Source organism: Bufo gargarizans, chromosome 5 (assembly GCF_014858855.1).
Source record: "Bufo gargarizans isolate SCDJY-AF-19 chromosome 5, ASM1485885v1, whole genome shotgun sequence".
NCBI lineage: Eukaryota > Metazoa > Chordata > Amphibia > Anura > Bufonidae > Bufo > Bufo gargarizans.
The window spans coordinates 119,740,033-119,763,040 of record NC_058084.1 but is presented as its reverse complement, the minus strand read 5'-3'; the positions used below and the strand labels follow the sequence as shown (position 1 = coordinate 119,763,040).

The 23,008-nt window shown below is 50.0% G+C and overlaps 1 protein-coding gene across 2 annotated transcripts in view; it reads right to left on the bottom strand.

Moving 5' to 3' along the window:
• The window catches only part of PRKDC (protein kinase, DNA-activated, catalytic subunit), a 408,896-nt gene extending 395,457 nt beyond the window's left edge, over positions 1–13,439 (bottom strand). For both annotated transcript variants that reach the window (XM_044294047.1, XM_044294048.1), the window contains exons 1-2: positions 13,162–13,439; positions 8,862–8,938 (exon numbers count right to left, since the gene is read on the bottom strand). In XM_044294047.1, coding sequence (XP_044149982.1) covers positions 8,862–8,938; positions 13,162–13,366 — 282 coding nt within the window. In that variant the 5' untranslated portion in view covers positions 13,367–13,439. The remainder of the gene's footprint in view (positions 1–8,861; positions 8,939–13,161) is intronic.
• Between the last annotated feature and the right edge of the window lie 9,569 nt (positions 13,440–23,008).

The window sequence follows — 23,008 nt, the reverse complement described above, 5'->3', positions numbered from 1 at the left end:
GAGTGGGGGAGCAGAAGGGCAGACAGAAGGAACCGAAAGGGTCCGCCGAGCATCCGACAGATGCCAGGACAAGACAGGCTAAAGTCCATGTCGATGTTGCCACCAGAGGAAGGGGTTCTACCGTCCCGGTGTGGGAGATCTAAGGACAATCTTGACCGAAGGGTAGTCCTCCCAAGTTACTGAGAAGGTAAGTCTACAGCAGGACCATCGCCTAGAATGGAAAACGCAATCTGCACCCAAGCGGGAGGACAGAACGCGGTAGACCCGGTAAATGGGCGCACAGCTAGTACTGCCAGTGTGAATGAGGGAGACGGTATGAGGCCACAATGAACACCGGAACCATCCAAGTGAAGGAACAGCTTCTGAAGCCTGGCCGGGGCAGAAGCCACATCAGAGTGATATGCCCCGAGTGGGAGCCAAAACAGAGCCGGCGAGAAAAAGCAGTCGAGACAGAGACCGGCATAACACCCTCCAACCGAAAGGAGGAGTGGGTAACAGGGTAGTCATAGTAGGACAGCTCAAAATCAGAACACCCGCTATTCTGTGAGACGCCCGGCTCACCGCCTCGCAGAAGGCAAATACCCTGAAGAACCCAAAGTGGAGGTCCCCCAGACCTGGATAATCGAGCACCCAAGAGAAGTTGGGTGACCTTCCCGAGGAGAGCGGGCCGAACCTGGTAGCAGAGCAGAACTGAAGCGCAGAGGGCGCCAATAGGAAGGACTCATACCACAGTGCATCCGAAGAGGAGGAAATGGTAGTAGGCGAGGGAACCGTAGTCCCGCCACAGCCAACATAGAACTCGAGTGGAGCTGCAGACAGCACTCTCGTCCATGTGATCGCTTGCACAGGGAAGCAATGCCACGGGAGGACAAATGGGTACGCATCTAGGAACCACAAACACTCCCCAGGTGGAAGGGCCAACGAACATGGTGAATACCATCACAACGGAACAGCAATATATGATCCAAACCCAAGAATGAGTACCGCCTAGCTTGGTGCAGTAAAAAGCAAGTAGCACCCGTCCGGGTCAGGTGGAAGCAGAATGATCTCTTCAGAGAAGAGTGCAAGGCTTGCGGCAAGCATTGTATCCCAAGAGAAACAAGTATGTCGCAGGAGGAAGGGAGGCATACGTACGAGCAGCCCCGTAAGCAGCGAGAAGGCCAACCCACCTACGGGAGGAGAAGGCATACACGGCCCAAACAACGCACAGAGCGCACAAGAGCGTCCGCTCACTGCAAAATAGTCAGTCAGCGAAGGGGGGCCTGCCACAGAGTCCCACAGTATCTACGGAAGTGCAAAGTGCAGCCTGGAAGGGAGTTATGCACAAGACTAGTACGGCATGCGATGGAACGCAAGCAGTCCGCCCAGAAAGGGGGGGAAATGTACCTGGCAAACACTGCAGTCGGCAAGAGTGCAAAGGCCCGCCCCAAAAGGGGATGATGCACAAGGCCAGTACCAACTTCAGAGAAGTAGGACATAGCATATTCCGCCCAGAAGGGGGCCATGCACATGGCCGCACAGTATACAGTAACAGTATACAGTAACGCAGGAGGTCCGCCTAGTGAAAGGGGGACATGCACAGGGTTATCCTAGCATTAAGCGATTGTGCAATAATCCACCCAACACCGAATTTCGTGAGAGTGCAACTACTCCGCCAATGAAGGGGGACATGTACGAGTCCAGCACAGCATATGCAAGGACAGCCGTGAGTCTCGTGAGCGTGCAAAATTCCGCTCATGCACAAGGCCAGCACCGTATCCAATGGGAGTGCAAGCATTCCACCCATGGAAGAGGGCCATGCTCATGGCCAGAAATGTATCCAGTGAGAGTGCAGTATTCCGCCCAGAAAGGGGGGGTCATGCACATGGCCAGCATCGCATCCAGTAAGAGTGCAAGCACCCCGCCATGGATGGGGGTCATGCACATGGCCAGCAATGTACCGGCGAGAGAACAACCACAGTCAATGAGAGTGTATGTATGGCGCAGCTCAACCCCGGGAGAAACAGAGAGGTCTATTGAGTCTCTGTTGTCCCTGATGGTCTGGAAGAAAAAGAAAAAAGTAAAAATCTAAATTTAAACAACAAGGAGAAAATAGCCCTGCAGAGCAGGGAGTGTCTTGCCTCCTTGGACACTAAGCAAAAAACTGTCAGTCTCTCTCTCCAGGCTGAGGGTATAGCTGCTGGAGGAGGGGCTTAACAGTTTTCACTTAGTGTCACGCCTCCTAGGGAGCTGAGCTATACCCAAGGTCTCCTGTGTCCCCCAAGGAAAATGGGCGAGAAATATCTAATGCACACCAACGTCATCCGTATTCTTTGCAGACCGCAAAATACATACGGTCGTGTGCATGAGCCCTTAGGAACCTTTCACACCATATTTTTATCTTCCATTAAAGTGGTTACCTGGCCTAGGAGCAAACAACCCCTACGGTCCTAACAAAAAAAAAAAAAACACGCAAGTGCAAAACATTTTTTTTTTTATTGTTTTTTCTGTATTCAGAATGCTATTATTTTCCCTTATAACCATGTTATAAGGGAAAATAATACAGTGAATAGACTGTCACCTAGCAACCATGCGTGAAAATCGCACCGCATCCGCACTTGCTTGAGGATGCTATGCGATTTTCACGCACCCCATTCACTTCTATGGGGCCTGCGTCGCGTGAAAATCGCACAATATAGAGCAATTTTCACTCAACGCACAAGTGATGTGTGAAAATCAACACTCATGTGCACAGCCCCATAGAAATGAATGGGTCAGGATTCAGTGCAGGTGCAATACGTTCACCGCACGCATCGCACCCGCACCGAAAACTCGCCCATGTGAAAGGGGCCTAAAAACGAGATTTTTGTATAACTTACCAGTAAAATCTCTTTCTCGCTCTTTCCTTGGGGGACACAGAAGACCTTGGGTATAGCTCATCTCCATAGGAGGCGTGACACTAAGTGAAAACTGTTAAGCCCCTCCTCCACAGCTATACCCTCAGCCTGGAGAGAGAGACTGCCAGTTGCGTGTCCAAGCAGTGAGAAAAGGCAAAGTCCAACAAGGAACCAACAAGCCAACTACCCAACGGGTAACAAAAACTTGGAAACAGTACAGAGAAAAACAATGAATGGGTGGGTGCTGTGTCCCCCAAGGAAAGAGCGAGAAAGAGATTTTACTGGTAAGTTATACAAAAATCTCGTTTTCTCGCCCAGTTTCCTTGGGGGACACAGAAGACCTTGGGACGTTCAAAAGCAGTCCAAAAGGGGGAGGGACCACAGCACCAAGGTGAAGCACCCGAAAGGCATCAATGAACCGCCGCCCGCAAACCCAGGCGGGGCAGGCAGCATCTGCCAAAGTCAGAGTATGCACCCTGTAGAACTTGTCAAGGCGTGCAAGGTAGACCTGTGGCCGCCTTGCCCAAATGCATGGCCGAAGCCCAATGCCTCCGGCCCAGGAGGCACCGACCGCTCTGGTGAAATGAACGGTGACACCAAGACAGAACCCTGCCCTAGGTGCGGGAACCTCAGCAATAGCCAATCTGAGCAAGCGGAGGACAACCACCCTGGAGTCCGTCAACCCTATGCACAGACCTCCTGGAAACCCAAGAGGCCGAACATCTACAAGAGTCGGAGATCTCCAAGGAAAAAAACGGCAAGGCCCAAACAACGTCCAAATAGGTGAGGTGCTGAAGCGAAAGGCAAACACCACCTTCAGAAGGAAGGAAGGAAGGAACGAACGAAGAAAAACGGGATGTAGAACAGCCCTGTCCTGGAAAAGACAGAAGGCTCGTAACAAAAGAAGGGCCATTCCGGCACCCGTCAGAGAAACGACTGATACAGAACACAACCGTACCGGACAGAGGGGTTAGAGAGAACCTCTGTAACGGCCCCAAGGACAAGATTGGAGCGCCGAGAGCTCAGTATATAGTCCCAGGGCGGTACCGAAGGACAGTACAGAGGAACCAAAGAGCCACTCCGAGGAAGGAGGTCTTGGCAGGCCCAGAGGGCCGGGAACGCTGGAAGAGGAAGAACAGCGCCGACACTAGACACCCCAAGTAAACGACAGAACCATGGGGAGAGAAATTCAGAGTGGGGAATGCACAGCTCCCCACAGAACCCCATACAAAAAAACCCCAAGCCTTACGACAGATCCTGGACGAAACACAGCCAGGAGTGGACAGTAGCGAACCCGCTGGAGTCGCCTGGCAAGCGGGCGAAAACCCAATGTGATCAGGCGCAGACCAGTAACACGGGCAGAAGGGTCGACAAAACTAGCCCCGTCGGCCCTCGAACAACGTTGTCCCGTATCCACCCGAGTGGGGGAGCAGAGGACAGATGGAAAAAACCCAAAGGATCCGCCAGATACCAGGAGAAGACAGGCAAAAATCCATGCTGATGTAACCACGTTGTACAGCCCCGGTGTGGGAGATCAAAGGACAATCCGGATCGAAAAAGGTAGTCCCCCCAAGTTATCAAGAAGGCAAGTCTACAGCAGGACCATGCAATCTGCACTCAGCGGGAGGACAGCACGCGGTAGACTCAGTAAATAGGCACACAGCTAATACAGCCAGTGTGAACCAGGGAGACAGCACGAGGCCAAAAGGAACACCGGAACCATCCACATGAACAACCATGCTCTCCCCAGAGGGGAGGACAGTGAAAGAACAGCCTCTGAAGTCCGGCGGGAAGCCACATCGGAGTGATCCGTACCGAGCGGGAGCCAAACAAAGCCGGCGAGATAAGGCAGCGGAGACAGAGGCCGGCATAACACCCTCCAACCGAAAGGAGGAGGGGAGGGCAACAGGGAAGCCATAGGCCAGCTGAAAAGCAGAACCCGCTACACTGAGAGACGCCCAGTCCACCGCCTCGCAGAAGGCGAATACCTTGGCGAACCCAAGGCGGAGGTCCTCCGGACCTGGGTAATCGAGCACCCAAGAGAAGTTGGGTGACCTTCCAGAGAATAGCAGCCCGAACCTGGCAGCAGATCAGACAGAAGCGCAGAGGCGCCAAGACGAAGGACTCATACCACACTGCATCCGAAGAGGAGGAAATTGCAGCAGGCAAGGGAATCGCAGTCCTGTACGAGCCAACGAAGCATTCGAGAGGCGCTGCAGACAACAGCACTCTCGAGCATGTGACCACTAGCGCAGGGGAACAATGCCGCGGGAGAACGAATGGGTACGCATCTAGGGACCACGAACACACCCCGGGCGGAAGGGCCACGAAAGGAATGAGCACCACCCAGCCAGGTGCAGTAGCGAACAAGTAGAGCCCGTCTACTGATAAAAAAGGTAGGTACCTTGAATACATTGGGCATTCATCTGCTGTTTGTTGGACACCACCTCAGGCCCACACAGTTGGACCGAATGAGCTCCTTAGAGAATAGTGCAAGGCTTGCTGGAAGCACCATATCCCAAGAGAAAAAAGTACATCTCAGGATAAAGGGGGGCATACGGACGAGCAGCCCCGTAAGCAGTGAGAAGGCCAACCCACCAATGGGAGAAGGCATACACGGCCCAAACAACGGATAGAGCGCACAAGAAAGTCCGCCCACTGCAAAAATAGTCACTCAGCGAAGAATCAGCCAGAGTCCAACCGTAGCAATGGAAGTGCAAAGTGCAACCCGAAAGGTAGTCATGCACAAGACTAGCACGGCATGCGATGGAACGCAAACAGTCCGCCCAGAAAAGGGGGAAAATGTACCTGGCAACCACTGCAGAGGCCTGCCCAAAAAAAGGGGGGGATGCCAAGGCCAGAACCTACTCCGGAAAGGTAGGACATACCATACTCCGCCCAGAAGGGGGCCATGCCCATGGCCGCACATATCCAGCAGAACGCAGGAAGGTCCACTTTAGTGAAAGGGGGCATGCACAGGTTATTCTATCATTAAGTGATTGTGCAAAAAAATCCACCCAACACCGAATGTCGTGAGAGTGCACCACTCCTCCAATGACGGGGGACGTGTACCAGTCCAGCACAGCATAAACAAGGACAGCCGTGGATCGTGTGAGCGTGCAAAATGCCGCCCATGGAATAATGGGGGGTTAAGCACAAGACCAGCACCGTATCCAATGGAAGTGCCAGCATTCCACCCAAGCTAGAGGGCAGGCTCCTGACCGGCAACGCATCCAGTGAGTGCAGTATTCCGCCCAGAAAAGGGGGTCATGCATATGGCCAGCCACGCATCCAGTGAGAGCGCCGCCATGGATGAGAGTGCACGTATGTCGCCTGAGGAAAGGAGACATGTCCATGGCCGGCAGCGAATCCAGTGAGAGTGCGGCACACCACCTACGGAAGGGGGGGTGGTCATGCAGATGGCCTGCAACGGATCCAGTGAGAGTGCAGTGTACCTATGAAAGGGGTTCACGCACACGGCCGGCACCGTATCCGGTGAAAGTGCAGTATTCCGCCTATGGAAGGTTTCATGCACATGGCCGGCAGCGAATCCAGTGTTCCGCCCATGGAAGGGGAACGTGCACAAGGCCGGCACCGTAACCGGGGAAAGTGCAGTACACCTCCTTATCCGGGGAGAGTGCAGTAGACCTCTCATGGAAGGGGTTCATGCACATGGCCAGCACCGTATCCGGTAAGAGTGCAATATTCCACTTATGGAAGGGTTCATGCACAAAGCCGGCAGCGAATCCAGTGAGTGCAGCGTCCCGCCTGTGGAAGGGGGTCGTGCATATGGCCAACACAGCATCCGGCGAGAGTGCAGCAGTCCGCCTAGAAAAAGGGGGATCATGCATGAGGCCAGGCCGCAGCCAGGGAGAGTGCAGTATTCCGCCTAGGAAGGAGGGTCATGCACCTGCAGCCACCAGAACTGGAGTGGGTGACGAAGTCTGGTCAGAAAAAAATTTGCATGCACTTGGCCAGCGCCGAATCCCGGGCGAGGGCAAGAAAAAACCGCCTGGGAGGCGCCGCGGCCGGGGAACACGACACACCGCCTAAGAGAGGGGGGCATGCATACAGACAGCAGTACTGAATGATGAGGCTCCCGCATCCTGCGCAGCCCACAAGTCCAGTTATTTAAAACAAAATAATAGTATTTTTTTTTTTTTTTTTTTTTTATTATTATTATTATTTCTATTATCATTATTATTTATTTATTAATATTACAGCCTCCCTGAGGCAGAAAGGGGGCCACCATACAGGGGCACAGGTCGTACAGGCCCTCAGGAGCCGGCCAGTACCCCAAGGGTTAACCGGCATCTGGCCTGGGGGCGGCGCAGCGAACCCCTGGGGGTGGGGGAACCTCCAGGCGGGAAATCAGCGCCTGGAGAGTTCCCGCCCCCCCCCCCCAGAGGCCAGAATGTTGCGGCCTAGCAGGCCGTGAAGCCGGGGCCTAAATTTTTGCGTCGCCCGGCTGACCGGGGCCGCAAGTATTTAAAGTATCGGCCGGGCCTAAGCCGGCCGCGGGAGCACCCGTACCGGTCGCGGGTGCCCAACCCGAGCGCCGGAAGTGCGCAGCAGGCCGCTAAACAAACTATGCAGCGCCCCGGCCGGCCGCGCCGCCATGGATGAGAGAATGCACCGACGGCCGGCCGGGACCCGTTGGAACACAGCGCTATCCAATGCCGGCTGCGGGAGCCCACCCGGCAGCCGGGAGAATCAGGGACCCGAGAGGAGCGTGAGGTGCGGCCCAGTAGGCCGCGATGTCTGGGCCCAAAGTTGTGGCGTCCGGCCAACCGGACGGATGGTCGGCCGGCCCAGTTATAGCATAGTGCGCACATGCAATGCAGACCGCGGGTGCTCACCCCGCGGCCCGGAAAAGTCAGGGGCCCGAGGAAAGAGCACCGGATGGTGCGGGCCAGCAGGCCGCGAAGCCTGGACTAAATTGTGGCTGCGCCCAGGATTACCCATGCCGTCAGGAGCGGCAGCAGGTCCTGAGCAGCGCACCGGTAAGCGCCCCCTCTTCGGTATGATCTATGGCGGGAGAGAGAGGGAGCAGATTGCCGCCTTGCGGCACCCCAGGGACCACCCTAGGTCCAGCAGGGCCACCCTATAGCCACTCTGCTATAAGAGACAAACATATTAAAACTGTCTTAGGTAAAGCAATGTCAGCCAGAGTCCTATGGGGGGTCAGTCACGCAGGAGACCGGGGAGGGAGGGGACGTAGGGCTGGAGAAGCCACTCTCTCACCACAGATGTCTTCGCCCTCGGTCCGTTCCAGCAGGGTCGCCCCTTCAGCTACTGGCACCGTAGTGGCAGGACGCTGGAAGAGGGGCTTGGCGTGCGGGCGACCCTTCCGCTGGCGGGATGCAGGGGAGCTGGGCTGCCCTGGTCCACCTTGCCTTCTGTGGGGGAGGCAGCAGTGCGGATGACCGGCACTGGCGCAGCTCAACCCCGGGAGAAACAGAGAGGTCTAGTGCGTCTCTGTTGTCCCGTATTCTGGAACAAAAAGAAAAGAAAAAGTAAAAATCAAAAATTTTAAAAACAACAAAGGAGAAAAGAGCCCTGCAGAGCAGGGAGTGTCTTGCCTCCTTGGACACTAAGCAAAAAACTGGCAGTCTCTCTCTCCAGGCTGAGGGTATAGCTGTGGAGGAGGGGCTTAACAGTTTTCACTTAGTGTCACGCCTCCTATGGAGATGAGCTATACCCAAGGTCTTCTGTGTCCCCCAAGGAAACTGGGCGAGAAAGTACTTGCTTCATTCATGTAAATACAGCGGGTACTTGTAATTACACCACGCTGCGTAGTGTAGTGAAGAAGAAACAGCGCTCGCATGGAGCACCAGCTGATCGGCGGGGTGCCGGGTGTCAGACCCCTGCAGATCTGATATTGGTGACCTCATTACTTTAAATAGAATGGCTGCGTTGTACTATACTGCAGTGCGGCCATACCCTCAGCGAAAAGTCAGAGCGGATCGTGTAAAACCAACTTACTTCTTCCATGATCAGGGATTTGTGGATGAACTCCAGCAGACCATAATCCTTAGAAAAGACCAGGGATGTGTTCAAAGCTTTGAAGAGAAAAAAACATTTCCAAGTGAATATAATTAAAGATGGATTTTCTTCAGTCCATCTCATTACCGGTAGGCGACATAGGATAGACGGTGTAGCAGCACTAAAGGGTATACTGGCCTTAATGTGGTGGTGCACGCGGTGTTGGACGCTAGTCCGTAGCGTCCCTCCAAGCAGGTAACCGGTTGCATTACTGGTAGGCGAGACGTTATTACTAGATGACGTTGTTGTGGAATACACACCTAAGTAGTCAGAGGACGGCCACACGGGGTGGATTTTGCTGTGGATAAAGGTGTTATCCCACGAAATGTATTTATCATCTATAGGTCGCATGCACACGACCGTTGTGTGTTTTGAGGTCCGCAAATTGCAGATGGTGTCCATGTGCATTCCGCAATTTGCGGAACGGCACAGACAGCCATTGATCTAACTGCCTATTCTTGCCCGCAAAACGGACAGGTTTTTTTTTTTTGCGGACCACGGAACGGATGCGGAAAGCAGACAGAGTGCTGTCCACATCTTTTGCGGCCCCATTAAAGTGAATAGGTCCGCATCCAAACCGCAAGCACTGCGGCTCGGATGCGGACCAAAACAACGGCTATACACAGAATGAATTGTGGGGTCCCAGAGTTCTCTATATGGTGCTTCTGAGTGAGAAAGTCAGGCCAGTGTCACACAAGCTTATTCAGAGCAGAAAACGTGCTCCGTGTGAGCGCTGTATTCCCCGGACTGAACACTGCTCCTCTGAAGTGAACTCACAGAATCATGATGAATGATTTATGATGCTGTGAATTCCCTTCTCACAGTGGGTCCACTGAACTGTAGTCTGGGAAATACCACTGCCGCATGCAGCTCGTTTCCCAGACCGAGACTGAAGCTGTGTTCTCCTGTGCATTGTACAGGGTATAATATATCACCAATAGCTCAGGGACAACTGAGCATTGGGGCTCATGCACACGACTGTATGTTTGGTCAGCATCCGATAAGTATTTTTTGCGGATCAGATGCAGACCCATTTTAATGGGGCTGCAAAAGATGCGGATAGTGAACTGTGTGCTGTCCGCATCCGCTTGTCTGTTCTGTGGCCCCGCAACAAAAGAGATGATGATGTCTTATACTAGTGTGAAAAAGAAAATGGCAGCAAGCACTTTCCGGGATCTGTCCTTTGCGGTTGCACAATTTGCGGACTGCAAAACACTAATGGCCATGTGCATGAGGCCTCAGAGACAGCGCCTGCAGGGAGAGCGAGAAAACTGCTAAAGATCTGCCACATACAGTTTCGGCCCGATCACGATAGTAAATAGGGTCCGGTGGTGGATAGCAGTATCCAGCTCTGCCTGCGTTACCCTACTAGCAGTAGTTGCATTCAGCACTTGAATAAGCAGTCTAAGGGTACTTTCACACTAGCGTTAAAGTTTTCCGGCATTGAGTTCTGTCCTAGGGGCTCAATACCGGAAAATAACTGATCAGTTTCATCTCCATGCATTCTAAGTGGAGAGCAATCCGTTCAGGATGCATCAGGATGTCTTCAGTTCAGTCCAGTCCATTTGGACGGAGAAAATACCGCAACATGCTATGGTATTTTCTCCAGCCAAAATTCCAGAACACTTGCCGGATCCAGCATTCATTTCCATTGAAATGTATTAATGCCGGATGCGGTACTAAGTGTTCTTGAAATTGCTGCATTGATGGATCCGGTTTTCCAATCTGCGCATGCACAGACCTTTAAAAATGTGAAAAAAATAAATACCAGATCCGTTTTTCTGGATGACACTGGAGAGACTGTTCCGGTATTTCAATGCATTTGTAAGACGGATCCGGAAACAAATTTTACCCATTTGCATACAGATTTCCGGATTCAGCAGGCAGTTCCGGCAATGGCACTGCCTGCCGAATTCTTCTAACGCTAGTGTGAAAGTACCCAAAGGCTACTTTCACACTTGCATTGTTGTTTTCCAGTACTGAGATCAGTCACACGGTCTGTTTAGTCCTCATGCATTCTGAATGGAAAGAGATCCGTACAGGATGCATCAGGATGTCTTCCGTTTCGGGAACATTCCGTTTTGTGACCGGTCACCCATTGACTTTCAATGTTTTTAGTGACGGATCAGTTTTGATTTCACACAACCGCATCCTAACGGGAACGGATGTATCCTTAGGGTACTTTCACACTAGCGTTTTTCTTTTCCGGTATTGAGTTCCGTCCTAGGGGCTCAATACTGGAAAAAACGCTTCGGTTTTATCCTAATGCATTCTGAATAGACAGCAATTCGTTCAGTATGCATCAGGATGTCTTCAGTTCAGTCCCTCTTACGGTATTTGGCCAGAGAAAATATTGCAGCATGCTGCGGTATTCTCTCCGGTAAAAATTCCGGAGCACTTGCCGGAATGCTGGATCCGGCGTTAATTTCCACTGAAATGTATTAATGCCGGATACGGTACCAAGTGTTCCGGAAAACCAGATATGGTTTCCCGGTCTGTGCGGACCTTTAAAAAATGCGAAAAAATAATAATCTAAGGATCCGGTTTTCCAGATGACAGCGGAGAGACGGATCCGGTATTTCAATGCATTTGTTAGACGGATACGCATCCGGAAACAAATGCTATCTGTTTGCATACAGATTTCCGTATCCGGCAGGCAGTTCTGGCAACAGAACTACCTGCCGGAATCATTAAACGCAAGTGTGAAAGCAGCCTTAGACACACCTGTGCAGATCTGTTGAGCTCTAAGGAGAAGACACTTTTTAAAAATAAGTAGATTCCATGTTCTGAGAGGACGGGCCCTTGCCCACTGGGGGCCAAAGTTCATCCCTCTTGTCAGAAAGACCCTCGTTCCCTTTGTTAATAGATAGGGCCAGGCGTCTGTGTGCTACTCTCTCCAGTCCCACAATCTTGCGCCCTTGCCTGAGTTTAAAGGGATTCTGTCACCAGGTTTCACCCCTGTCAGCTAAACATATTCTGATGTTCAGGGCCTCATCAGGATTCCTAATGTGGGCTTCTAAATGTGATCCGTAGCCTTATTTTGCTAAAAAAAACAGGTTTTACTCAAAGAAATAAGGTTCCCAAGGGGATGTCAAGGGATGCAAGGTGCCGGCCGCACCCACCGCCGTTCGTGCCCTCCCTCCCTCCTCCAAGATCTCGCGCGTGCGCACAGGGCTCTGAGAGGCTGGCGATCTTACAGGAGGAGGGAGTGAGAGGCGCCACAGAGGATTAGGAGGCGGTGCAGAAGTCTGGAAAGGCGGCGCTGGGTGCGGCCGGCACCTTGCTTCTTTGAGTGACAGGTTAGTAAAACCTGTTTTTTAGCAAACTAAGGCCACGGATCACATTTAGAAGCCCACATTAGGAATCCTGATGAGGCCCTGAACATCAGCATATGTTTAGCTGACAGAATCCCTTTAAGCGCATGCGCGGTACAGGTCTTCACTCCCGGCCAGGTACGAGATTCTGGCGCTCACTGCAGTTATGAGATTTCAGGGACAGGTGAGAGGACACAGCAAGGAGAAAGAGGGGCTTCATGAGAAGACAGGTGGACCAAGGGGCAAAGGCCCGCCCTCAGTGCTCCAAACGTCTAATGTGTATACAAGGGCTTTTTTTCCCCTCAACCCCTTTAAAGGGAGTCTTTCACCTAATCTGAGCGTTTTAGACCGCTCACATCAGGTTATAGACTCTTTGACCCTCATTACAATGTTACCTTTCTCTTCTGTGTCCCTCGTCCAGATAATGAAAATAACACTAATAACCAACTAAAGACAGCCGGCCGGCGCATGCGCAATACGAAAGGATGTTCCTCTGCCCATAATGGGCAGAGCAAGTGCGCAGGTGCGGGCCAGTTTCCAGCCTGTCGCCCTTTGGTGCCGCTCGTGACGTCCGCCAGCTGGAGGTGTGTTTTTCTGGGCACATCGCCCAGTAACGCCACCCCTGGGCACCTTCAGAAGATCATTTGCATAAATTTTAAAAGTGCTATTTTCATTATCTGGACGAGGGACACAGAAGAGAAAGGTACCGATTGTAATGAGGGTCAATGAGTCTGTAACCTGATCTGAGGTCCAAAACGCTCAGATTAGGTGAAAGACTCCCTTTAATTATGGGATAAGACATAAGGTGGTAGACAGGAATCCTACGGTAAATACACATTACAGGAAGAGTGACCAGACAGTGAACTGCAGAGCGCACACATGTAGTATATAGGAGCTCCTGTCAGCCGCCCGGTCTGCACACACACCCAGCACACTGCTCCCTGGCGCCGAGATCACACACTCCTCTCCCAGGCTGCGTAAGAGGCCGAGAGCCGCCGCACAAGTGCCGGGATCCCCGGAGCCGAGCAGGCGCTTGAGTTCGTGAAGACTGGCCAAGATGCCGCCGGCCGTTTCTGCGGGGCCTCCATCTCCTCCATCAGAACGGGATGTACCGGCGCCGAACGAAGACATGTCCGGGCCAGTAGTGACAGCCAGGTGAGGCGGGAAAACTGCACGGGGACGAGGCGGCGCTGGCAATACTTCAAACACGGGACGCTAGAGGGCGCACGTTGTGTACGTCAGACAATGAGGAACTAGAAGAGCTTCCTGTACACAGGGGCAGCCGTCAGCCTGACCAAGAAACAGCGTCCTCCACTGCAATAAGTCAGGAAATCATATAAATAATATATGTATTTTTTTATTTTAGTTTTTTTTTGGGGGGGGGGGGTTGCTGTAAGGGTAGGTGCACATGGAGATGGAGGAGGTTTTAAGTCCTCCTCGAAGCAAAGTTGCCAACCAAAGTTTATTTTATGTGGAGAATTTATCCAAAAATCACGGACAGACAATATTTTTTACAGACACATGGGAAAACTACAAGTCTATAGGTTAGATACAAATACTGAGCACATTATGAATACTGTGAGCTCTAAAATGCTGAGAATTAGGCCCTTTTCACACGAGCGAGTATTCTGCGCGCGTGCAATCCGTGAATGCGCACTGAATCCGGACCCATTATTTTAACGGGTCTGTGTGCATGAGCTTTGTTTTTCACACATCACTTGTGCATTTCGTAAAAATCGCAGCATGTTCTGTATTCTGGGTTTTTCACTCAATGTTGGCCCCATAGAAGTGAATGGGGCTGCATGAAAATCGCATCTGCAAGCAAGTGCGGATGTGATGCGTTTCCGAGATGTTTGTATACCTTCAGTTTTTTTATTACGCACGTGAAAAACGCATTAAATCGCATTAGAGCCGCATGATAAAAATTGAACGCTATCGCATACAAAACTGAATGAATTTGCTGGTGAAATCGCACATTTTTCACTGAACACATCTGGACCTAATCCGCTCATGCTCGTCTGCAAGGGGCTTTAGGCCTCTTGCACATGAACGTGCCATGTTTTGCGATCCGTAAATTATGGATCCACAAAACACAGATGCCGCCCGTGTGCCTTCCGCAATTTGCAGAATGGAACAGACGGCCCATTATAGAAATGCCTATTGTCCGCAAAACTGACAAGAATAGGACATGTTCTATAATTTTTGCGGCGCAACGGATGTGGACAGCACATGGAGTGAATAGGTCTACACCTAAGCCGCAAAAAATGCGGCTCGGATGTGGGACCAAACCATCGTCATGTTCAAGAGGCCTTACAAAGTGACCTGCTCAAGTACCACCAGCCTTCCGAAAAATCGGACACATGACATTTTCTTTCATGGACACTGGAAAACAGTCACCTATTTTTACGGACAGTATCAAAATTTCTGGACGGTTGGCAACTCTGCCTTCAAGCTCCATGTGAACCTACCCTTAAAGCATACTGGCATAGGAAGCAGCGACTGCTGCCTATAATGATGAAGCAAGAGCCGTCGTCGGCTCTTTGCTTCATCATTCCTCTCCCTGTCTGTGCTGCAGGTCTGGGCAGAGGGCGGGGCCGAACAGGAGCTCCCTGTGTCCTGCTGTTGGTGTTGCTACTGCTAGGGAACGAGGTGAGTATGTGGAGTTTGTTGATTTTTTTTTTATTTTTTTTTTGTCTGTGAAAGGGGCACAGCTGGGTATATTACTGCATGTGAAGGGGGTACAACTGGGTATATTACTGCATGTGAAGGGGGCACAGCTATGCCTATTACTATATGTGAAGGGGGCACAGCTGGGCATATTACTGCCTGTGAAGAGGGCACAGCTGGGCATATTACTGCCTGTGAAGGGGACACATAACTGGGCATAACTACTGTGAGGGGGCACATATCTGGTCATAACTACTGTGAAAATTTGGGGACATAATGTCCCTCTTCCTTCTTTTTAAAAGTTGGGAGGTACACTGCCTGTCCAAAAAAAAAAGTTGTCACCTGGATTTAACTAAGCAAATAGTTATGAGCCTCCTATTGGATAATTACTGCATGGGCGATTATCTTTCAGCTGGCAATAAGTTATTTAACCCCAACTGGTGCAATAAGTTGCCTCTCATTTCTTAAGCAACCATGTCGAAAGACAAATCTCGTGGTCGTGAAAAAGATGTTAGTCTGTTTGAGAAGGGTCAAATCATTGGCATGCATCAAGCAGAGAAAACATCTAAGGAGATTGCAGAAACGACTAAAATTGGGTTAAGAACGGTCCAACGCATTATTAAAAACTGGAAGGATAGTGGGGAGCCAGCGTATTAGAGGAAGAAATGTGGCGGGAAAAAAATCCTGAATGATCGTGATTGGCAATCACGTAAACGTTTTTGTGAAATCAGATCGAAGAAAAACAACAGTAGAACTCAGGGCTATGTTTAATAGTAAAAGTAAGAGCATTTCCACACGCACAATGCAAAGGCAACTCAAGGGATTGGGACTGAACAGCTGTGTAGCCGTAAGAAAACCACTAATCAGTGAGGAAAACTAGAAAACAAAGGCTTTAATTTGCCAGGGAGCATAAAGATTGGACTCTGGAGCAATGGAAGAAGTCATGTGGTCTGATGAATCTATATTTACCCTGTTCCAAAGTGATGGGCGCATCAGGGTAAGAAGAGAGGCAGATGAAGTGATGCACCCATCATGCCTAGTGCCTACTGTACAAGCCTGTGGGAGCAGTGCTATGATCTGGGGTTGCTGCACTTGCTCAGGTCTAGGTTCAGCAACAGTATGTGCTCCAAGAATGAGGTCAGCTGACTACCTGAACATACTGAATGACCAGGTTATTCCATCAATGGATTTTTTCTTCCCTGATGGCACGGTATATTCCAAGATGACAATGCCAGGATTCATCAGGCTCAAATTGTAAAAGAGTGGTTCAGGGAGCATGAGACATCATTTTCACACATGGATTGGCCACCACAGAGTCCAGACCTTAACCCCATTGAGAATCTTTGGGATGTGCTGGAGAAGGCTTTGCGCAGCAGTCAGACTCTACCATCATCAATGCAAGATCTTGGTGAAAAATTAATACAACACTGGATGGAAATAAATCTTGTCACATTGCAGAAGCTTATCAAAACAATGCCACAGCAAATGCGTGCCTTAATCAAAGCTAAAGGCTTTTTTTTGGTGGCAACATTTTTTTTGGACAGGCAGTGTATGTTAAATGGGTATTGGTTGGTTGAAGTTATCCCCTACCCACAGGATAGGGGATAGCTATTAGATTGATGGGGGTCCTACCGCTAGGACACCCACCGTTCATGAGAACGGGAGACCCTTACCCTTACAGCTGCCCTGAAATGAACAGTGGGTGGTGGCATGAGTGACATTGCTCCATTTATTTCTATGGGAATTCTGGAGATAGCCGAGTACAGTGCTCCACTATCTCTAGAACTCCCATAGAAATGAAAGGAGCGTTGGCATATATGCCCGACCACCCCATCTGTTGATTTTAGGGGAGCTGCAGGGGGTTACGGAGCCCCCTTTTTCATGATCGGTGGGGGTCCCAGCGGTAGGACCCCCACAGATCTAATAGCTATCTACTATCCTGTGGATAGGGGATAACTTCAACCAACTCAAAAACCCTTTTAAAACACCAGAATAACTGCTTGTGGTTTTTTAACCCTACTGTGTTTATGTATCATATTCTTTGTGGGCTTTTTGAATTGTTTCTTGCAAAAAATTGCCCACTGTCATTTTCTTTATGATATTTTTACACTATAGAGAAGATGGTGTGAAAATGTCTGCTAAAAAAAAAACACCAAGAGCTACAGCATGCTCATAATTACCAAAATTTTAGTTGGTAAATTCAGGGCATGTAAGCCCTGTCCCCCAGTAACTCCCCAAACCTGGCAGGTGGAGCCTAAATTTGCCAGAATTTTCTGTGAAGATTTGACTTCATGAGCACAACCTTGTCTGCAAACCACAAATCTGCATTTTCCAGGACGTCCTCCATGACAGCACCCATGGAGGATGCCCTATTGGCCCCTGTTGGGACAGGAAGAGAGAGAGAAATTAAAAGGCCCCTCCCCATCCCCTCTCTCCAGTGTTCTTCCTGTCCCTACGGGGATAAGGGGAGAGAGGAAGAAGTCCCGTATGGGGTGGAATATGGAAAGAGGGTGAGTCTGGTCAGGGGGTTATGCCTCTCCTCTTCAGACTCATGCAACCCCAAAAATCAGCACCCCTCTGTGAGTGGTCCCCTTTGTGAGGGATGAGACTCAATCTTGGTGTCTGCAGCAAACATTTTACATTGTATAACCTCTTTGAAGTTAACTTTGACATGCAAAAGTCCCTGCAGGAAGTAACTTAGCCCCACCTTTGCTATTTTCGATAGATGGAAACTGCTAGCTATAAAACTTATTTCCTGTATTCTGAATTGTATGCGTCTGCGGTTAATTGACATATACATTTTCGGTTTCTATAAGCACATATATGTACAAATATACCGTAGTCATGACATTCATTAAATGTGTGTGTGTGTGTGTGGCTTTTCCACCCCCTTCCTCGCCAAGACAGTATAATATGATATGCATTTTGTTTGAATAAACAGAGACTTGTTTGATCACTGAGTGTCGGTCAATCAATGCTCCAGATGGGTACCTATTACTAAATCTATGGGCAATGATTATTTGGAACTCAGCATAAATTAGAGTAAGGGGTCTTTGCCCCCACAAATTCTTTGGCGCCCAACGTGGGGCTTGACCAGTAAACTCTGACCTTACGGTTCCGGCCGCAACAGGAGCAGACCCGGACTCACAGATACTACAAACAGCGCTGTAAGGTAAGAAGCTTATTCTTACAAAAATATATCTATGTTTCCTGTGTCTTCATCTGCGACCGAGACAGTGGGCCTATTGAAGTTTCTCTGACGGTCAAGCCTTTTAAAATGGTAAGACCCAATTTATGCTGAGATATGAAATTTGATTGGTCCTGGTCTTGGGAAACGTTTGGTTATTGGTGTTGTGTTTTTCGTACTGGTTGTTGTTTGGATTTTGTATCATATCACAGAAAATGCCCGTAGAGGAAATAATGAACCATGGAGTCCTCTGAGAAAGTGTTAAGACAATATAGAGTTTTCCTATGTGTAATATAGTTGATACATTAACAGGAGATTAATGGGGAAGTCAGCTATAAGGAAGCAAATGGATGATTGTACAGTAATAACTAGATATTTCAGACGTCTGGTAGAGAAATTCTTAACACATAGACATGGGCAATATGAAGAGTATACCTGAGGGATATAAATTAGCCAAGCACTCTAGCACATAGTCAAAGATATAGGAGGAAAACAAGACAAGAAAAGACAAAGAAGGTGTTACAGAAGGCGGGTATGAAACATGGTAACTTAGATTCTGAAGTTTGGGAAAGGTTCAAAAGAACACATAGTGGTTGGATGAGGGATCAGAAATGTGAGGAGGTTGTGGAATGTTGGTGGGCAGCAGAGAAAGTGAAGAATGAGAAATGGCCAAATGTAACATTTGGAGGAAATTTGTTTTATGACACAAGTGTAAAACATAACAGTGAGACAGAAAAGAAAATATGTGGGGGCGTGGCCAACTGCCGGCATGACCGCACGCACTTGAGAGCGGCTCCGGTCCCTGGACTATATCCTGACTAATCCTGCCAAGCTGCATTCCTCAAACTCAGAGTGGCAAGTGCAGAGGAGAAGGAGGAAACCCAGACACCTCGACATGGGTCCCAGCAAAGCGCAGTCCGCGGCTGACAAGCTTAAAGAATATGCCCGCCAGGATAACCAACATGGCGCCGTGGCTCCCGCTACTCCACGTGCAGCGGTGACGCGTGGGCAGGCCGCACAACAGACAGAGGCCGAAGATGCTGGGGAACCGGAGATAACGCTGAAAGTGGTCTCTGAGCAGCTCCTCACAGCAATATCCTCCTGCCAGTCCTCCCTTACCTGTAAGATAGAGGAGGTGCGGGTCGACTTGGGCCTGCTGAGACAGGACGTGCAGCAGCTGAGAGAAAGAGTTAAGCACACTGAGGATCGGGTGTCGGAGCTGGAGGACTACACCAGACCGCTGGACTCAAGGCTGACGGAGGTGGAAAGAGTTGTGGGATTATGGCGGCAGAAGTGCGACGACCTGGAGAATCGGGCCCGGCGCAACAACGTGAGAATACTGGGGTTGCCAGAGAGAGCGGAGGGGAGAGATCCTGCCAGCTTTCTGGAATTGTGGTTTAAGGCCCAGTTTCCTGATGCCACGTTCTCTGCGGCCTATGCTGTGGAAAGGGCGCACAGAGTTCCGGCCAGACCACCGCCTCCAGGCGCGCCACCGAGGCCCCTGCTTGCCCGCTTATTAAACTGGAAGGATCGGGATTTAATTCTTAGCCAGGCAAGGAGCAAGGGTGCGCTGACGCACGAAAACGCCAATGTGTCGCTTTTCCCGGACTTTTCTGCGGATTTGCAGAAGAAGAGGGCCACCTTCGTTTTGGTCAAAAGGCGCCTCAGGGAATTGAATTTACAGTACTCGATGGCTTATCCGGCGCGACTACGTGTAGTGGATGGCGACCGGCCTATTTTTTTCACTGATCCGAAGGAAGCTGAGGAATGGGTTGCCAGACGCTTAAGACCGCACTGACCTGGCACACCGGGACTGAGTTGCAAGTATTGTTGGCCCCTTGAAAGGCGCGAAATGGATGTCTTGTCACTGAGTTAATTATCCTTATTATACGGTGCTATGTTTAGCCTTATTTACATGTCATGTGTTGCTCGCTTAGATACCAGATTGTTGTGTTCATAGATACAGTTATGGGGTTAATACTGTTCTATAGGTGGGCTGGTTAGACATATATGCACCTACTGCAGCTTAGTCACATTGCAGCTGCAATATCTACATTGACCGGGGAATGACCGGCTACCTGTGCGGGCATAACATCTTCTTCCCGCACTGGTCCCCGAATATATTGTCACGTTATTAATACTATAATGCATACACTGGATGTTTGCTCAGAGGTATTAAGAGTTTACCTGTTATGTTCTGTGTTTATTAAGTTATGGAATGCATGGTCACATCAGTTGTTCAATAGGAGTGTGTTGGGGAGGCGATCCATTAAGCTGAGTGGGGTGTCATCCCACTTGCCGGAAGGCGTTCAGCATTACTGGAGGGATAACCCTATGCTTGAATTATGGGATCTCTAGTGGTGATGTCCTGGAACGTGAGAGGCTTGGGTGATCCGAACAAAAGGATTGCGGTATTTTCGCATGTGCAACGCTATTGCCCTCACGTCCTGGGACTTCAGGAGACTCATCTGACGGCTGACACTGGGCACAGAATTGTTAAACAGTGGGTGCAGTGGTCACTTCAGTCGTACGGCACATCAAATTCTAAAGGTACGGCCCTATTAGTGCGCAAGGGACTCTTGTGGGAACCGCAGCAGTCTGTTGCTGACCCAGAGGGAAAATACTTACTGGTGTATGGCTTTATTGATCACATTCCGTATGTTATTATTAACATGTATAACCCCCCCCCCCCCCCCCGGCTAGTCTTTCACTTCTTCATGTTATTCTGGGGTTCGCGGCGCAATATCCCTCAGCCAGGCTGATTTGCATGGGAGACTTTAACATGGTCATGCAGGAGGAGTTAGACAGATTTCGACCACCTGAAGGGAGGGGGACTGGGGTCCATTCGACAACCACTCTGTTTAGAATTGCTGCAGAAATGGGATGGGTGGATATGTGGAGACTTAGGAACCCGCAGCTGAGGGAATACTCCTGTTTCACTCCCGCTAGGGGGGCACTTTCGAGGATCAACTATGTCCTGGGAAACGCTGCTATTTATGCGGATCTGGTAGCAATCACTTATGAGCCGCAGGGCCCCTCAGATCATGCTGCGGTTGTGGCACGTTTTGATATTCCCGGGGTCCTGTCTAGAGGGGGGAAGATGAGAATCCATCCCTTTTGGCTTTCCCTATTTACACAAAATGATAGGATTCCCGATCAGATGAGAGTTTTCCTAGACGTGCAGGGAGAGGAAACAGAAGGTTTGTTATTGTGGGATACCCTGAAGGCCTACCTGAGGGGATGTTTGAGGTCCTCAATATCTTATGTAAAAAGGGACACGTCTCGACGGGAACTGGAACTGCACACTAAATGTAGGGAGGCTGAGGCATCCTTTTGTTCCGCCCCCACAGAAGAGAATAGGATAGAGTGGATGATTAGAGGCAGGGCGTATATGATGTATCTTAAGGAGAAAAGTGATCGGAAAATGTTCTTCATGAAGCAGCAGTCATTTGAATCGGGTGATAGGGCGGGTAAGCTTTTAGCCCAGATTGCTAGGACCAACCAGTCGTCTCCCCCGGTGCTACGAATTTTGAACCCGGAGGGACAATTGGTGGAATCCCGTGAAGGAATACTGGATGGATTCGAACGGTTCTACCGATCCTTGTACAGTTCAGCAGCTCACTATACGGAGAGGGAACTAGATGATTATATTTCGGAGGTGGAACACCCTAGGCTCAGCGCGGCGGAGGTGGCCCTCTTGGATAAGGGCATAACTCTGGAGGAAATCCAGTTAGCCATTCATGATATACCAACTGGGAAGGCACCGGGCCCAGATGGGATCCCGATTGAAGTTTACTCTAGGTATAGTGAAATTCTTAGTTCCCAACTTCTTAAGTTGTACTCTGCATCATTCCAGCGCCATCAGTTACCTGAGACCTTATATGATGCTACTATTGTGGTTTTATTAAAGCCGGATAAGGATCCTACCGCGTGTGGCTCTTACAGGCCGATTTCATTGCTTAATTTAGACTACAAAATTCTGACTAGACTGTTGGCTTCCCGTTTAAATAAAGTAATCACGTCTATAATACATCAGGATCAGGCAGGGTTCATGCCAGGGAGGACCACCTCTGATAATATTAGGAGAGCCCAGGTCATTGCTCAGATAGGAGTAGCGGAGGGTCGTGAATGGGCCATGGCGTCACTCGACACGGCCAAGGCCTTTGACTCTGTGGAGTTGCCTTTCTTGTTGAGGATCCTGAAGGAATTTGGGTTTGGCCCGGGGTTCATGCGGTGGGTTGAGATTCTATACCAGAGACCTAAGGCGAATATACTGGTGAACGGAACCCTGTCGGATTCATTTACTCTACATAGAGGCACAAGACAGGGCTGCCCCCTTTCCCCCCTCTTGTTTGCGGTTGTAATTGAGCATTTAGCATTGCGGGTCAGACAAGATGGAGCCTTCAAGGGGATTTCTAAGGGAGATAGAGAGGAAAGGATAGGTCTGTACGCAGATGATCTCCTTCTGTTTATGGATGAGCCTGAGCGGACCCTCCCCATTGCAATTGAGGTAATTGAGAAATTTGGCATATACTCGGGCTTGCTCATAAACTGGACGAAATCAGCTATTATGCCTCTTTGGGATCATGGATGGCCGGAGTGTATACATAATTTACCGGTAGTGGACCAGTTTAAATATCTTGGCATTGTGATTACAAAAGACCCTTGCGTGTCTGTGGCGAGAAATATAGAACCGATAGAGTCCTTATTTATTGATAAATTTAGAACATGGAAGGCATTGCCGATATCGGTGATGGGGAGACTGAATTTGGTTAAAATGATTTTGCTCCCCAAGGGTCTGTATCTCCTGTCGCATGCATGCGCCCCGGTTCCTAAGGCCTTTTTTGATAGGTTACATTCCCTGGTTACGGCTTTTGTGTGGGGTAAAGCTAGGAGGAAGCTTTCACAGAAAGTGCTAC